The 15,248-nt window shown below is 45.1% G+C and overlaps 1 protein-coding gene across 1 annotated transcript in view; it reads left to right on the forward strand.

Annotated features, from left to right (window-relative positions):
- The first annotated feature begins 7,971 nt into the window (after positions 1–7,971).
- The window catches only part of LOC126419504 (uncharacterized), a 135,076-nt gene continuing 127,799 nt past the window's right edge, over positions 7,972–15,248 (forward strand). Inside the window, exon 1 of the mRNA XM_050086694.1 lies at positions 7,972–8,663. Within this exon, the coding sequence (XP_049942651.1) occupies positions 8,523–8,663 (141 nt within the window). The 5' untranslated portion in view covers positions 7,972–8,522. The remainder of the gene's footprint in view (positions 8,664–15,248) is intronic.

The following is a 15,248-nucleotide window of genomic DNA, read 5'->3' on the forward strand; positions in this document are numbered from 1 at the left end:
GAAAAACAAATCGTAGCTTCGGTAAACGCGCTAGTGAAAACATACAGGCAGTAAAATTTAAAATAACGTCTTGATCCTAACAGATATGTTTATGGAATTTCTGTCAGTTTGCTACGGTGTTATAATGAGTAATTCAAAGTTCTCATATCAGTGGTCAAAGGGTGGCAAACAGGGAAAATTACGCACAGTAGTAGAGAAACATGCGTTTTACTTTCTTAAAAATCTCGACACATTCTTGAGAATCTTACGATTTATCAAATCTTTGATATGAAGCGGAAAAGTTTTATGCGTGGCAAAGTTACTTTCCAGTTTATCTAAGACGTTAAAGCATATTTGTTGACCTTGACCGTGTACTTCTTCCGTTCATTATGTCTAAAAAGCTAGAAATTCCGTTGTTTTTTCTCTAATGATAAACATTTCCTAACAGCTTTATTTCTTATGCTTGTGCACTAGCTAATGTAAGTTTTTGTCCCACGAAAAGTTCAACTGGGCGCCAACTGCATCCAATACCCTCGCCACGTCAGCTTGAACCTCAAGATATGTTTGCTAGATTACCTTTCACTTTTATTTAAAATTGTGTCAACAGGAATCCGAAGTGACCTTCCCAATAACTGTATGTTCTTCAGAAATCTCTATGCAGGGACTGTCACACGAAAGCTGTATAACTCCTCGTACTAAGTACATGGGTAATTCTGTGGTGTATAGGCAAATGCAGATTCACGACGAGTAGTAAAGTGCGTAGGAAAGGTAATGGCTTTGTCTCCTTTTTTTCGCCGTATGATGTCAGAATCATCCAGGAACTCCGGCCTTCAAGGATGAACATCCCGCAATTGCTGCTGAATAATGCTTACATCACCCTACTGGCTATCGGTTTCTCTTGCTGTGATTCGTATGAAGTCAGACGAAATGACAACGGTGTATCTTCCGAAGAGCCTAAAGCCTGAACCGCTGATAGTATACAGACAATAAATTAACACCAGAGGCTTAATTGTCTACATAGGGCGCACATCCGTCTAAGACTAATAACCTGAACTGTACTGGGTTACTGAAAACCTGAGTCCACAAGACTCTACGGAATCAGCAGCACCTCTGAAGACGTCGAAGGCAACTCTGGGTGAAACGTTAGGAACACAAAAGTTGCATGGACCACGACCAACAACTAAGACAAGTGATCGTAAAAGCCTTCACAGGTATACTTAAAATACAATGCTCATGCTGTTAATTAATAAACACAACGTAACCAGTCACCATTTTATTCCGGACTTGATAACGTTTTGCACACTTAACCTTCAAGACAAGAGGAAGATCATTGCTTATATGAGATTTCGTAACTCTGGCTTGAAACATACAACTTCGTAATATACGTACATGTACGAAGGTTGGAACTTAAACAGTGGCAACTATTTATTTACAGCTCGTACAAAAGTCTCTAAGCTGGTCGTAGGTTGTGTTCCAAAAGTGAACAGCATAGAGACAGAAGTGACAACATTTTCTGCAGGACCTGAGCATCATATTGCAGGACAATGCTCAAGCACGTACAGTGCAGGCTGTTACTGATTTGTTTGACTGATGGGGCTCCCAAGTGCTATAGCACCTAGTGCACTCCCCTGATCCCCTGACTTAAGCCCTTGTGAGTTCAACTCGATTTCTAAACTGAAGGAAACTCTTCACGCTCGAACTGTCAACACAACTGGCTCTGCTAAAAGTATCCTACGACTTCTACATCGCTGGCAACGGGTTATACACAATGCTGTTGACTACTTTGAAGGTCAGTAAAACTTTGAAACACGTACCTCTTTTGTACGAGCTGTAAATAAATAGTTGCCACTACCGAAGTTCCAACCCTCGCATATGTTCGTAATATTCGTATAAAGGGACAGGTTGTTACTGAAAATCTCTGAAAGTTCCTTACTTCAAATTTCTATACCATCCCATAATGAAGATGTGGGCATACATCTTCTTGGCTGATTTACTTCAAATGTCTACATTCAGATGAAACAACGAAGAAAGTTAGTGAAAAATTAAATAACTAACAAACGAAATATATCGCGGTAAACTGACTGTAATTTCTAGCGAGAGAACAAATTACAGAGGCAATACCCGTCTTGGATATAGTACCATTAGACGTCAGCAGATCGAGGGAAGAGCGAAAGCTCGAGAATGTGACAAAAATATTATTGCAAACTGTCATTTATTGATCACTTGCCGTTGTTACATATGACATTAGCCCTAGAAGATATTGTAGCCCATATTTTACGGTTATTTTAATTATTAAAGTGTCCAACGGCCTTGGCGCTGTGACAGCACCATTTTCCGTCAGACCACAGAAGATAAGCGCTTTCGGGCTTGGCTACCACTGGGAAGGGTGACCGTTCGGGTTTGCCGAATGTTGTTGGCAAGCGGGGCGCACTTGGCCGTTGTCAGACCAACTGAGTAGCTACTTGATTGAGAAGTAGTGGCTACGATCGCGAAATCTGGCAGCAGCAGGGAGTGCGATGTGCTGACCACATGCCCCTCCATGTCCGCAACCAGGGAGCCTGTCGGCTGAGGATGACACGACGGTTGGTCGCTACCGTTGTTCCTTCCGAAGCCTGTTCGGACGGAGAGTTTTAACTGTTAAAATCCACAGCACCATAGGAACGCTAAGGCAGGTCGTGGTTATGCGTAGCACCAACAGACGCCACTAGATCACGGACCGATCAAATTATCTAACGCAGCCCGAGATTTCCGAATAGTGTGATAAGCTGCTAGGACAGGTCGAGTCGTGCTCAAACATAGCCCTACATGAAACAGTGAAACCTGAATTGAAACAATAAAAGACAATTGCTTCGAAAACACAGTGAGATACTTATCGCAAAATGTATTACCAGATGGAGCAATAATAATAGTGCACCCATAAAGCAGAAGATGTACTGATTCGTCGTTTTCAGTTGACACACTGTGATTCAAACATGCTCTGCGGCTTAAAGCGAGTGGAGTTTCCGATGAAGCTTGCATTCGCTGTAAGTACACTACACTGAAGAGCCAAAGAAACTGGTACACCCACCTTATATCGTGTAGGGCCTCAGCGAACACGCAGAAGTGCCGCAGCACTACGTGGAATGTACTCAACTAATGTCTGAAGTAGTGTAGGAGGAAACTGACAATATGAATCCTGAAGGGCTGTCCACAAATCCGTAAACGTATGAGGGGGTGGAGATCGCTTCTGAACAACACGTTGCAAAATATTCCAGATGTGCTCAATAATGTTCATATCTGCCGACCGCTGTGACCGAGCCATTCTAGGCGCTTCAGACCGGAACTGCGCTGCTGCTACGGTCGCAGGTTCGAATCCTGCCTCGGGCATGGATGTGTCTGATGTCCTTAGGTTAGTTAGGTTTAAGTAGTTCTAAGTCTGACCTGTCATATGTTAAAGTCCCATAGTGCTTAGAGCCGTTTGAACCATTGTTCATGTCTGTGGGGTTTGGTGGTTAGCGGAAGTGTTTAAACACCAGAAGAGTGTTCCTGGAGCGACTTTATAGCAATTGTTCTGCTGGAAGTGCCAAAGTCCGTCGGAATGCACAATGGAGACGAGTGGATGCATGTTATAAGACAGGATGCTTTCGTCCGTGTCACCTGTCAGAGTCGTATCTAGGCGTATTAGAGGTCATCACTCTAACTTCACACGTCCCAAACTATTACATAGTCTGCACCAGCTTGAACGAGACTCGTCCGATTGGGAAACATGTTTCCAGTCATCAACTGCCCAATGTCTGTGAAGACGGGAACAGGCGAGGCGTAAAGCTTTGTGTCGTGCTGTCATTAAGGGTGCACGAGTGGGCTTTCAGCTCCAAAAGACAATATCAATGATGTTTCGTTAAATGGTTCGCTCGCTGACACTTGTTGATGGCCCAGCACAGAAATCTACAGCAATCTGCGGAAGAGTTGCACTTCTGTCACGTTGAATGATTCTCTTCAGCCGTCATTGGTCCCATTCTTGCAGGATCTTTTTTCGGTCCCAGCGATCTCGCAGATTTGATGTTTAGCTAGATTACTGATATTCAAGGTACACTCGTGAGATGGTCGAACGGGAAAATCTCCACTTCACCGCTACCTCGGAGATGCTGTGTCCCATCGTTCGGACGCCGACTATAACACCTTGTTCAGGCTCACTTAAATCTTGATAACCTGTCATTTTAGCAGCAGTAACCGATCTAACAAGTGCGTCAGACACTTGTTTTCTTATGTAAACGTTGCCAACCGCAGCGCCGTATTCTGCCTGTTTACATCTACATACATACTCTGAAATCCACCATACGGTGCGTGGCAGAGGGTACCTCGTACCACAACTAGCATCTTCTCTCCCTGTTCCACTCCCAAACAGAACGAGGGAAAAATGACTGCCTATATGTCTCTGTACGAGCCCTAATCTCTCTTATCTTATCTTTGTGGTCTTTCCGCGAAATATAAGTTGGCGGCAGTAAAATTGTACTGCAGTCAGCCTCAAATGCTGGTTCTCTAAATTTCCACAGTATCAATTCACGAAAAGAACGCCTCCTTTCCTCTAGAGACTCCCACCCGAGTTCCTGAAGCATTTCCGTAACAGTCGCGTGATGATCAAACCTACCAGTAACAAATCTAGCAGCCCGCCTCTGAATTGCTTCTATATCCCCCCTCAATCCGATGTGATAGGGATCCCAAACGCTCGAGCAGTACTCAAGAATAGGTCGTATTAGTGTTTTATAAGTGGTCTCCTTTACAGATGAACCACATCTTCCCAAAATTCTACCAATGAACCGAAGACGACTATCCGCCTTCCCCACAACTGCCATTACATGCTTGTCCCACTTCGTATCCCTCTACAATGTTACGCCCAAATATTTAATCGACGTGACTGTGTCAAGCGCTACACTACTAATGGAGTATTCAAACATTACAGGATTCTTTTTCCTATTCATCTGCATTAATTTACATTTATCTATATTTAGAGTTAGCTGCCTTTCTTTACAGCAATCACAAATCCTGTCCAAGTCATCTTGTATCCTCCTATAGTCACTCAACGACGACACCTTCCCGTGCACCACAGCATCATCAGCAAACAGCCGCACATTGCTATCTACCCTATCCAGAAGAACATTTATGTACACTACTGGTCATTAAAATTGCTACACCAAGAAGAAATGTAGATGATAAACGGGTATTCATTGGACAAAAATATTATACTAGAACTGACATGTGATTACATTTTCATGCAATTTGGGTGCATATATTCTGAGAAATCAGTACCCAGAACAAGCACCTCTGGCCATAATAACAGCCTTGGTACGCCTGGGCATTGAGTCAAACAAAGCTTGGATGGCGTGTACAGGTACAGCTGCCCATGCACCTTCAATACGATACCACAGTTCATCAAGAGTAGTGACTGGCGTATTGTGACGAGCTAGTTGCTCGGCCACCATTGACCAGACGCTTTCAGTTGGTGAGATATCTGGTGAATGTGATGGCCAGGGCAGCTGTCGAACATTTTCTGTATCCAGAAAGGCCCGTACAGGACCTGCAACATGCGGTCGGGCATTATGCTGCTGAAATGTAGGATTTCGCAGGGATCGAATGAAGGGTAGAGCCACGGGTCGTATTCATCTGAAATGTAACGTCCACTGTTCAAAGTGCCGTCAATGCGAACAAGAGGTGCCCGAGACGTGTGACCAATGGCACCCCATACCGTTCCGCCGGGTGATACGCCGGTATGGCGATGACAAATACACGCTTCCAATGTGCGTTCACCGCGATTTCGCCAAACACGGGTACGACCATCATGATACTGTAAACAGAACCTGGATTCATCCGAAAAAATGACGTTTTGCCATTCGTGCACCCACGTTCGTCGTTGAGCATACTATCGCAGGTACTCCTGTCTGTGATGCAGCGTCAAGGGTAACCGCAGCCGTGGTCTCCGAGCTGATAGTCCACGCTTCTGCAAACGTCGTCGAACTGTTCGCGCAGATGGTTGTTGTCTTGAAAGCGTCCCCATCTGTTGACTCAGGGATCGAGACGTGGCTGCACGATTTGTTACAGCCATGCGGATAAGATGCCTGTCATCTCGACTGCTAGTGACACGAGGCCGTTGGCATCGAGCACGACGTTCCGTATTACCCTCGTGAACCTACCGATTCCATATTCTGACAACAGTCATTGGATCTCGACCAACGCGAGCAGCAATGTCGCGATACGATAAACCGCAATTACGATAGGCTACAATCCGACCTCTATCAAAGTCGAAAACATGATGGTACGAATTTCTCCTCCTTACACGAGGCATCAAAACAACGTTTCACCAGGCAACGCCGGTTAACTGCTGTTTGTGTGTGAGAAATCCGTTGGAAACTTTCGTCATGTCAGCACGTTGTAGGTGTCGCCAACCTTGTGTGAATGCTCTGAAAAGCTAATCATCTGCATATCACAGCATCTTCTTCCTGTCGGTTAAATTTCGCGTCTGTAGCACGTCATCTTCGTGGTGTAGCAATTTTGATGGCCAGTAGTGTAGATAGAAAACAATCACTGTATTTGAATACACCTAACCACACCGTTTTTTCTTACACTTGAGTATGTCATCAAGGCACAAGGGCAATTTCTTTGTGTGGCAGTTATTAAACATCCCAGGCAACGCAGGGCACTGCAGCTAATCTAGCTTTATTTCATGTTGGATCCTTCCTGTTTTTTAACCCTTTAGTGACCAAATTATTTCCAGAAGTTGTAGACGTTTTATGAGCACTTTATTGGGCTAAGAAACCATTCACAAAATCACAGTTTAAATCTTGAAAGTGAGAGTTTAGTCTATGGGTACAAAAAATTTGTGGGAACTATTGAGTTCACTAAGGTGATGTACTATGGAACTCAGAGAAGTATGATGCTACACACAAAGGTACACGGCAGTTGCTACACATTATTTTTGTTATCTTTTCTTTGTTCTTGGTGCTACATTGGCGGCATCTTCTATTTGTTGTACCTTTTGTAAGCAAATGAGTTCCAACTTTCTCCAGATGAGCTTCATCTGGTACTCCAGACACGCCTCTTTTTGGTGTTTGAAAATGAACGGGCCTTACTCTTCACTTATCTTCTACATCTTCTGGTAAAGCGTACAAAATTCTGGAAACCTTATCTGGCCTCAGTCCACACATTCTAAACAATAAGAAACAAACAATAACTACGATGCCAATTGCACAGCCATATGCATTGCACTTCACAAAAGTTCAGTGGGAAAAATAGTTCCCACTAACTTACCTTGTATTAGTTACATAATTTTCAGTCAAATCAAGCAAATATACACGAATACTTATCTCCCTCGTAAATATAAAAGTAGATAAATACAGCACAAGTCATTTCACACGCAAAAGGAAAGCACACTGTACAAAAAAACGCGGTAGCAGTGGAAACAGTGGCTCGTTTTCGCGCGGAAACTGCGCTTCTTCATTGATTGACTAACAAGGTAGAAATACAACCGCTTTCGCACACCCATTGACAATCTACGTGTATTTAGCATACTCTAATAGAGATGACAGCACAAGTTAGAAGTGCGAAAACGGGTTACCACTGAACTTACAGCGAAAACAAATAATGGGAACTATAGTTCCCACTGGTCACTAAAGGGTTTAAAGCAGCATTCACAGAAGTCACCGGCACCGGGAAGCCACAGTGTAGCCTCACAGTGTAGCCCATCCGTACGTCACAGCGCAGCCGACCACCTGTTGCTGGCGGGAGCGGCACCCGTACGTTTGGGCGGCGCGTCGCCGCGGGCGGCGTTCTCGGCCGATGGAGGTCAGCGGCGGCCGGCGGGGCTGTCGAGGGCGCGCCGAGGTGAGCGGCAGGTTGTCTACGTCACGACCAGCCTCTGCGGCGGTCGCTCCCCCGGCCGCGCCGGTGGAGGGGGCAGCGCGCCGAGGATCCAGGTCGCAGGTAGCGCGGCCCGCAGTGTGCAGCCAGCCCCCGCAGAGGACGAGTCCCAGCGCGCCGCGAGCCGCGACCCGCCCGCCCTGGAATGCGCGCTCACACGTTGCCGCTGCCGCCCTTCTGGAGCTCGCGGACCCTGCCCTCCACGCGACCCGTTCCTTGATCGCCGTCCTCACGGCACGGCTGCGCGTCTCGAACGCGACCGGGCGTCTTCCCTTGCGCCGCCACCCCTGTGCGAGGACGACAGTCGACTGGCCTCCGTTGCCTCAAGCAACATTACCGTCCGTGTCCAAATAAAACCTGAAGACTCAGCTCTTCCCAAAACTACCTTCGTTGACTCTTTTTTTCGGAACTAGTGAGTTGTGTATCGCCTGTTACTCTCTCCCTGAAACTTCTAGCCTGTACCGTTCTCGATTTACGTCGCTTGTGCTACGTGTGTTGCCGCGGCGTGATTTCTCGTTGTCCCGCGACTGCGGCGGACGCTACGCCTGGAACAGTGTCCGCAGTGGGAGCTATGCGCAGCGCCTAGCAGCGCGGCAACCGACACTGCACAGCCGTACCTGCCACGAGCAACGCGACAGCTGCCGGCCGCCGCGATGAGGAAGGACATGAAGAAGTCCTCCTACTACGTGTGGTTCCTGGGCGCGCAGGAGGCCAAGGGCCTGCGAGGCCCAGAGTACATCCTGCCCGCGCTCAGCACTCTCATCGCCCGCGAGAGGGAAGTGGAGCCCTTCAAGGTGAGAGCCCAACCCACGAATTTAGGGTAGCTGTGGGACAGGAAGTACATGTGTTGCGCGATACCACGGTTCTAATTTTCTACCACACCTAAACTTTCCTTGGTCAAGTGGCGACACGAGACGTAACATAAACAAAGGTCACTGTTCAACGACGGGTAGCATTCATTTCACGCTAGGTGAGGAGAGCCCTACGTCAACGTGACGTAGGCACGCGTCAGGCGTCATCATGAGTTTTACAAGTTGTCCTATCGACTGTTGTGTGCGTCTTGAATCTGTTCATTGTTCTTAGTTGATTTACAACATGAAGGCAAAATTAAATCGATCTAGATGGTTTAATGTTTCCAGCAACATTCGGAATTACTTCGAACTTCAGTTTCTCAGTTTAACGTTTCTGCCCACATGAATTATGTACAATTCATTGGCTTTTATAAAAATACGAAACACTTTAATTTCTCCCTATTTCACATTTTTATCCACATGATTTATGCACGATTAATCGGACTAAAAAATGCCTAGACACTTTCGTTATGGTTACGATTCCTTCATTCAGATATTCGTTATGTTCATGAAACACACAATAACATCTCACATTCATTGGATTGCAGCTTCATAATTAATTATTCCATGTTTCTATCCACAGGATTTAGACACGATTCGTCGGATTCTAAAAAAATTTCAGGCTAGAAAAATAACAAGACACTTTCGTTATGGTTATGATTCCTTCATTCAGATATTCGTTATGTACATGAAACACACAATAATATCCCACATTCTTTGGATTGCAGCTTAATAATTAATTATTTCACGTTTATATCAACACGATTTATGCACGATTCATCGGATTTTTAAAAAAAATTGACTAAAAGCTTTTTTTTTTTACTTTCATTATGGTTCCTTTGTTCAGACATTCATTATGTTCGTGAAACACACAATACCATCCCAAATTGTTGGGATTACAGCTTAAAAATTAATTCAACTGGGATGAGCGTAACAGATAACTCCTGTCACATCGTTTGTACACATGTATTTATAATTTACATTTCGCTTTGACGTTATCGGTACAACCGCAAAGATCGATTTATGCACTCATGTAGTCGATTTAGGTTATTTACGTCACGATGACGTACTGTTACGTCACTATGACGTAGGGTTCTCCTCACCTAGTGTGAGATGAACGCTACCCTTCAACGACAGGTCGTCGACGAATTTAACCGAGGCGGAGAACTAGTTTAGTCGAATAAGCAAGAAGAAGCACAAGGAGAGTGGGTCTGTTGAAGAAGTGACGGTATGGGGAATCCATGCAACACACAAATCTGGATGGCTCAAAGGAGATTTGAAACCTGCGATTCCTGAATGCCATTCCAGTTTCATAGGCAGTGCACCAGTTGCAAAGGCACTACACAGAGTTGCTGACCAGAAGTACGTCGCTGGCTGCACTAAAGGGAAGACAAGCCCGAATCTACGACTATGTATCGGTGACCTTTCCTTGCTGCAGATGTCTGACTTACACACTAACAAGGGAACCTCCCCATCGCACCCCCCTCAGATTTAGTTATAAGTTGGCGCAGTGGATGGGCCTTGAAAAACTGAACACAGTTCAATCGAGAAAACAGGAAGAAGTTGTGTGGAACTATGAAAAAAAATAAGCAAAGTATACAAACTGAGTAGTCCATGTGCAAGATAGGCAACATCAAGGAGAATGTCTGCTCAGGAGCGCCGTGGTCCCGTGGTTAGCGTGAGCAGCTGCGGAACGAGAGGACCTTCGTTCCAATCGTCCCTCGAGTGAGAAGTTTAATTTATTTTATTTAATTTATGATTATCACATCCACAAGAAAACCTTAATCGGGCAAGGTAGAAGAATCTTTTTACCCATTCGCCAAGTGTACAAGTTGGGTGGGTCAACAACATATTCCTGTCATGTGACGCACATGCCGTCACCAGTGTCGTATAGAATATATCACACGTGTTTTCCTGTGGAGAAATAGGTTGACCTATGACCTTGGGATCAAATGTTTTCGATACCCATTGGAAAGGCACGTCCTTTCGTCTACTAATCGGACGGTTTTGCGGTGCGGTTGCAAAACACAGACACTAAACTTATTACAGTGAACAGAGACGTCAATGAACGAACGGACAGATCATAACTTTGCGAAAATAAACAAAGTAAACTTGTCACTCGAGGGAAGACTTGAACCAAGGAGCTCTCGTTCCGCAGCTGCCCACGCTAACCACGGGACCACGGCGCTCCTGAGCTCACACTGTCCTTGATGTTGCCTATCTTGCGCATGGACTACTCAGTTTGTATATTTTGCTTATTTTTTCATAGTTCCACACAACTTCTTCCTGTTTTCTCGATTGATCTGTGTTCAGTTTTCCAAGGCCTATCCACTGTGCCAACTTATAACTAAATCTGAGGAGGGTGCGATGAGGAGGTTCCCTTGTAAGGTGACAAAAATCACTGGTTAGCTCCTACTATCGTGTCGGAACTTTTTCCCAGCTTACGACGACAACTCGACTTAGCATGGACTCAACTAGTCGTTCGAAATTCCCTGCAGAAATGTTGGGCCGAACTGCCTCTACAGCCATCCATAACTGCGAAATTGTTGCCGGTGCAGGATTTTTGTGCACGAAATGACCTCTCGATTATGTGCCACAAACGTTCGACGAGATCATGTCAGGCGATCTGGGAGGCGAATCATTCGCTCGAATTGTCGACAATGTTCTTCAAACCAGTGGGGCGCAACTGTAGCCCAGTGGCATAGCGCATTGTCATCCACAAAAATTCCATCGTTGTTTTTGAACATGGAGTTCATGAATGGATGAAAATGGTCTTCGAGTAGCCGAACACAACCTTTTCCAGTCAACAGTTCGGTTCAGTTGGAACAGACCCAATCTATTCCATGTAAACACAGCCAACGCCATTATCGAGCCACCATAAGCTTTCACAGTGTCTTGTTGACAAGTTGGGTCTATGGCTTGGTGGGGTCTGCGCCACAGTTGTACCCAGTCATCAACTCTAACCAACTGAAGTAGTGACTCATCTGACCGGGTCACTGCTTTCCAGTCGTCTAGGATCCAATCGATATGGTCGCGAGCCCAGAGGAGAGGCGCTGTAGGCTGTCATGCTGTTAGCAAAAGCTCTCTCATCAGTCGTCTGCTGCCATAGCCCATTAACGACAAATTTCGCCGCACTGTCTAAGGGATACGATCTTCGTACTTCCCACATTGATTAGTGCTGTTATTTCGCGCAGTGTTGGTTGTGTGATAGCACAGACAACTCTACGCAAAAGCCGCTGCTCTCGTTCGCTAAGTGAAGGCCTAGTATTGTAGGCACACTCTTGACGCTTTTGGATCTTGGCATATTGAATTCCCTAATTATATCCGAAATAGAATGTCTCATGCGTCAGCTCCACCTACCATTCCGCGTACAAAGAATGTTAATTCCTGTTGTGCGGCCATCAATGTACTGCCCCTTTATACTTTGTGTACGAAACACTACCGCCATCTGTATATGTGCATATCGCTATTCCATGACTATTGTCATCTCAGTGTAAGCTTTTCTTAGTAAAGGAGCTACGATGGGCATAAATTGAACAAAGGTCACAGTTTAACGTCATGTCGGCGACGTCGTTATTAGAGACTGAGAACTAGTTTACTCGAATAAGGATGAAGTAGTACAATGACAGTGACATTGTCAAAGAAGTTATTCTAGTGTCCGCTTCAAACGATATGGCGCAGCTATGAAACACAAAAATCTGGATGGCTCAATGGAGATTTGAAACCTGCGGCTCCTGAATGCCAGCCCAGCGTCATAGACAGTGCGCCATTTCACACAGGAATTATACACAGTTACTGAAGAAAAGTACATTGCTTGTTTCACTAAAGGACAGGAGAACACCGAATATACGACCACGTTTCACTGACGTTTGGTTGCGTTAGATGTCTGGGCTGTAGTCTAAACTCCAATTCAGTCGCTTTCCTTGTACTCGAGACACACAGAGCTCCTATGTAGCCACATGCTATTAAATAATATTAATAGCGTGATATCCGAAGTACCTCGGGACATGACGATTTTTTTGTCACGGGGATATCACCGTAGCCTAAAGGTCGGCGATTCTGCTTTCGATGCAGAAAGAGCCGGTTTCGATTCTCGGTGGTTCGTCAGATATTTTTCTGAGGGAGGTTTGGTAGGGGATCCCTCAGCCTCGTGGAGCCAAATGAGAAGCTGCTTGAATAAAGTAGTGACGCCACCAATCGGAGTTCTCTGCTGGCGATAACGGATGGAGAGACTGGCGACTCGGTGATGATACGTCCCACGACCACAGATCCCTCCTCTTACTGCCTTGTAGGCAGCAGACGGCTAGTCGGGTTAGGATTAAGGCTTCTTTCCTGAGTATAAATGTCTGAAACGATTTAGAGGAATCACGGAAAACCTACATCAGGATGACCGGACTCGGGTTTGAACCGTCGTCCTCCCGAATGCGAGTCCAGTGTGCCTCGATAATTGTAGAAGGGGGAGGGAAGGAAGATATGAAGGCTGAAGTTTGTGTACCTATCGACACGTGAAGGAAACTAACTCAGAACCATGGGGAAGCAAATCAGTGGTAGCTTCGGCTAAAGAACATTCCCTGTACGTAAGTATATTTGATTATGAAGGCGTTACGTGAGTGCGTAGACAAACACTCATCAAGCACCAGTCACGGCGACGAAATGTTGGAGAAAATTTTACCGAAGACGATGCGACACTCCAGCCAAGAAAGCCCCAAGCCTCATCTGATTATTATCTCAGTAGGAATATGTAGTATTTGGACCACCAATGACTACAAAAGTGTGTACAGAAAGATAAAACTTCTGTGTGCGGACCATACAAAGTGCTGAAGAGTAGTATCATGTGGACTGCAAGCAGTGGGTGAATATCTGAAACGCCTTGTGACACATAATAACTACTTTCGTAACTGGTCATGTTATTTTATTATGTTTAAAAGACGTCTTCTCGTGCTACATTTTAACAAGTACTGCAGCAGCACAAAGGAACGGTGCTCATAGCCTCGCTCAGCGGAAATGCCGTCGGCGTAACTCGGCGCACTACAAGGGCAGTTACACCCAGTGGACTCTGTTTGGTAATGGAAATTGTGGCCTCTTGTGCTGGGGTCCTGTGGATCTGGAAGAGGAACCGTTCTCTCTGTCCGTAAAATAACGATCGTTTCGCACTGCTCCTGAGGACAACGCGTCAAACAAGAGAGGAGGGAGGGGGGACATGGGGCAGGTGTGGCAGTATTGTATCCTGCTGCCATTTCCGCGTATCCTTGTTAAGCGGCAGGAAGCAGTTAACGCTGTGTTCTATGCTGACCGCATGCGCAAAGCAGTTGTCCACGGCCACGCAAGCGATACAGGACCTCGCGATTTTCTCCATACTGGGGCCCCTAACACCATCACTGCAATCAATGTTACTGATGCGTTTTTAAATCCACTTAACATTTTTTCACCCATATTCACAAGTGGTACACTTATTTATTACAGCGCTGTATTATGAAAACATTGTATAGTGTAAATAATCATCTTCATGTGTGCGTTGGCTTTCTCGCAGTATTTTACGTCTGTTGTTTTTGTTTGTTTCATGAAGATTCTGGTACTGATTCCACATGGTACACAAAACGGGTCAGCAACGAAAAAAGCGTTCCAAATTTAAAAGAACGCAAAATTCCCAAGATGAGTAAAGTTTTGTAGAAGTTAGCAATATAGTGCGTACTTCAATGCGAGAAGATTTTAATAATTTACACAACGAAACAGTGTCTGGAAATCTGGCACAGAACCCAAAGAGATTCTGGTCATACATAAAGCACATCAGTTTGAAGACGCAATCAATACCTTCACTGCGCGATAACAACGGCGAAGTCACTGATGACAGTGCCACTAAAGCAGAGTTATTAAACAAGGCTTCCCGAAATTCCTTCACCAAAGTAGACGAAATAAAGAATCCTGCATTTCAATCAAAAACAACTGCAAAGATGAGAAGCATGGAAGTAGATATCCTCGGTGTATCAAAGCAGCTTAAATCACTTAATAAAGGCAAGGCCTCCGGTCCAGATTGTGTACCAGTCAGATTCCTTTCAGAGCATGCTGATACAATAGTTCCATATTTAGCAATCATATACAGCCGCTCGCTCACAGAAAGACCCGTACCTAAAGAGTGAAAAATTGCTCAAGTCGCAGCAATACTCGAAAAGGGAAGTAGAAGTAATTCGCTGAATTACAGACCCATATCACTAACGCCGATTTGCTGCAGGGTTTTGGAACATATAATGTATTCGAACGTTATGAAATACCTCAAAGAAACCGATTTATTGACACACAGTCAGTACGGATTCAGAAAATATCGTTCTTGTGAGACACAACCAGCTCTTTATACTCATGAAGTAATAAGTGCTATCGACAGGGTATGTCAAATTGATTCCACATTTTTAGATTTCCAGAAGGCTTTCGACACCGTTGCTCACAAGCGCCTCCTAATCAAACTTCGTACCTATGGAATATGTAATCAGTTGTGCGACTGGATTCGTGATTTCCTATCAGAAAGGTCACAGT

This window comes from Schistocerca serialis, chromosome 9 (assembly GCF_023864345.2).
Source record: "Schistocerca serialis cubense isolate TAMUIC-IGC-003099 chromosome 9, iqSchSeri2.2, whole genome shotgun sequence".
In the NCBI taxonomy this organism is placed as follows: Eukaryota; Metazoa; Arthropoda; class Insecta; order Orthoptera; family Acrididae; genus Schistocerca; species Schistocerca serialis.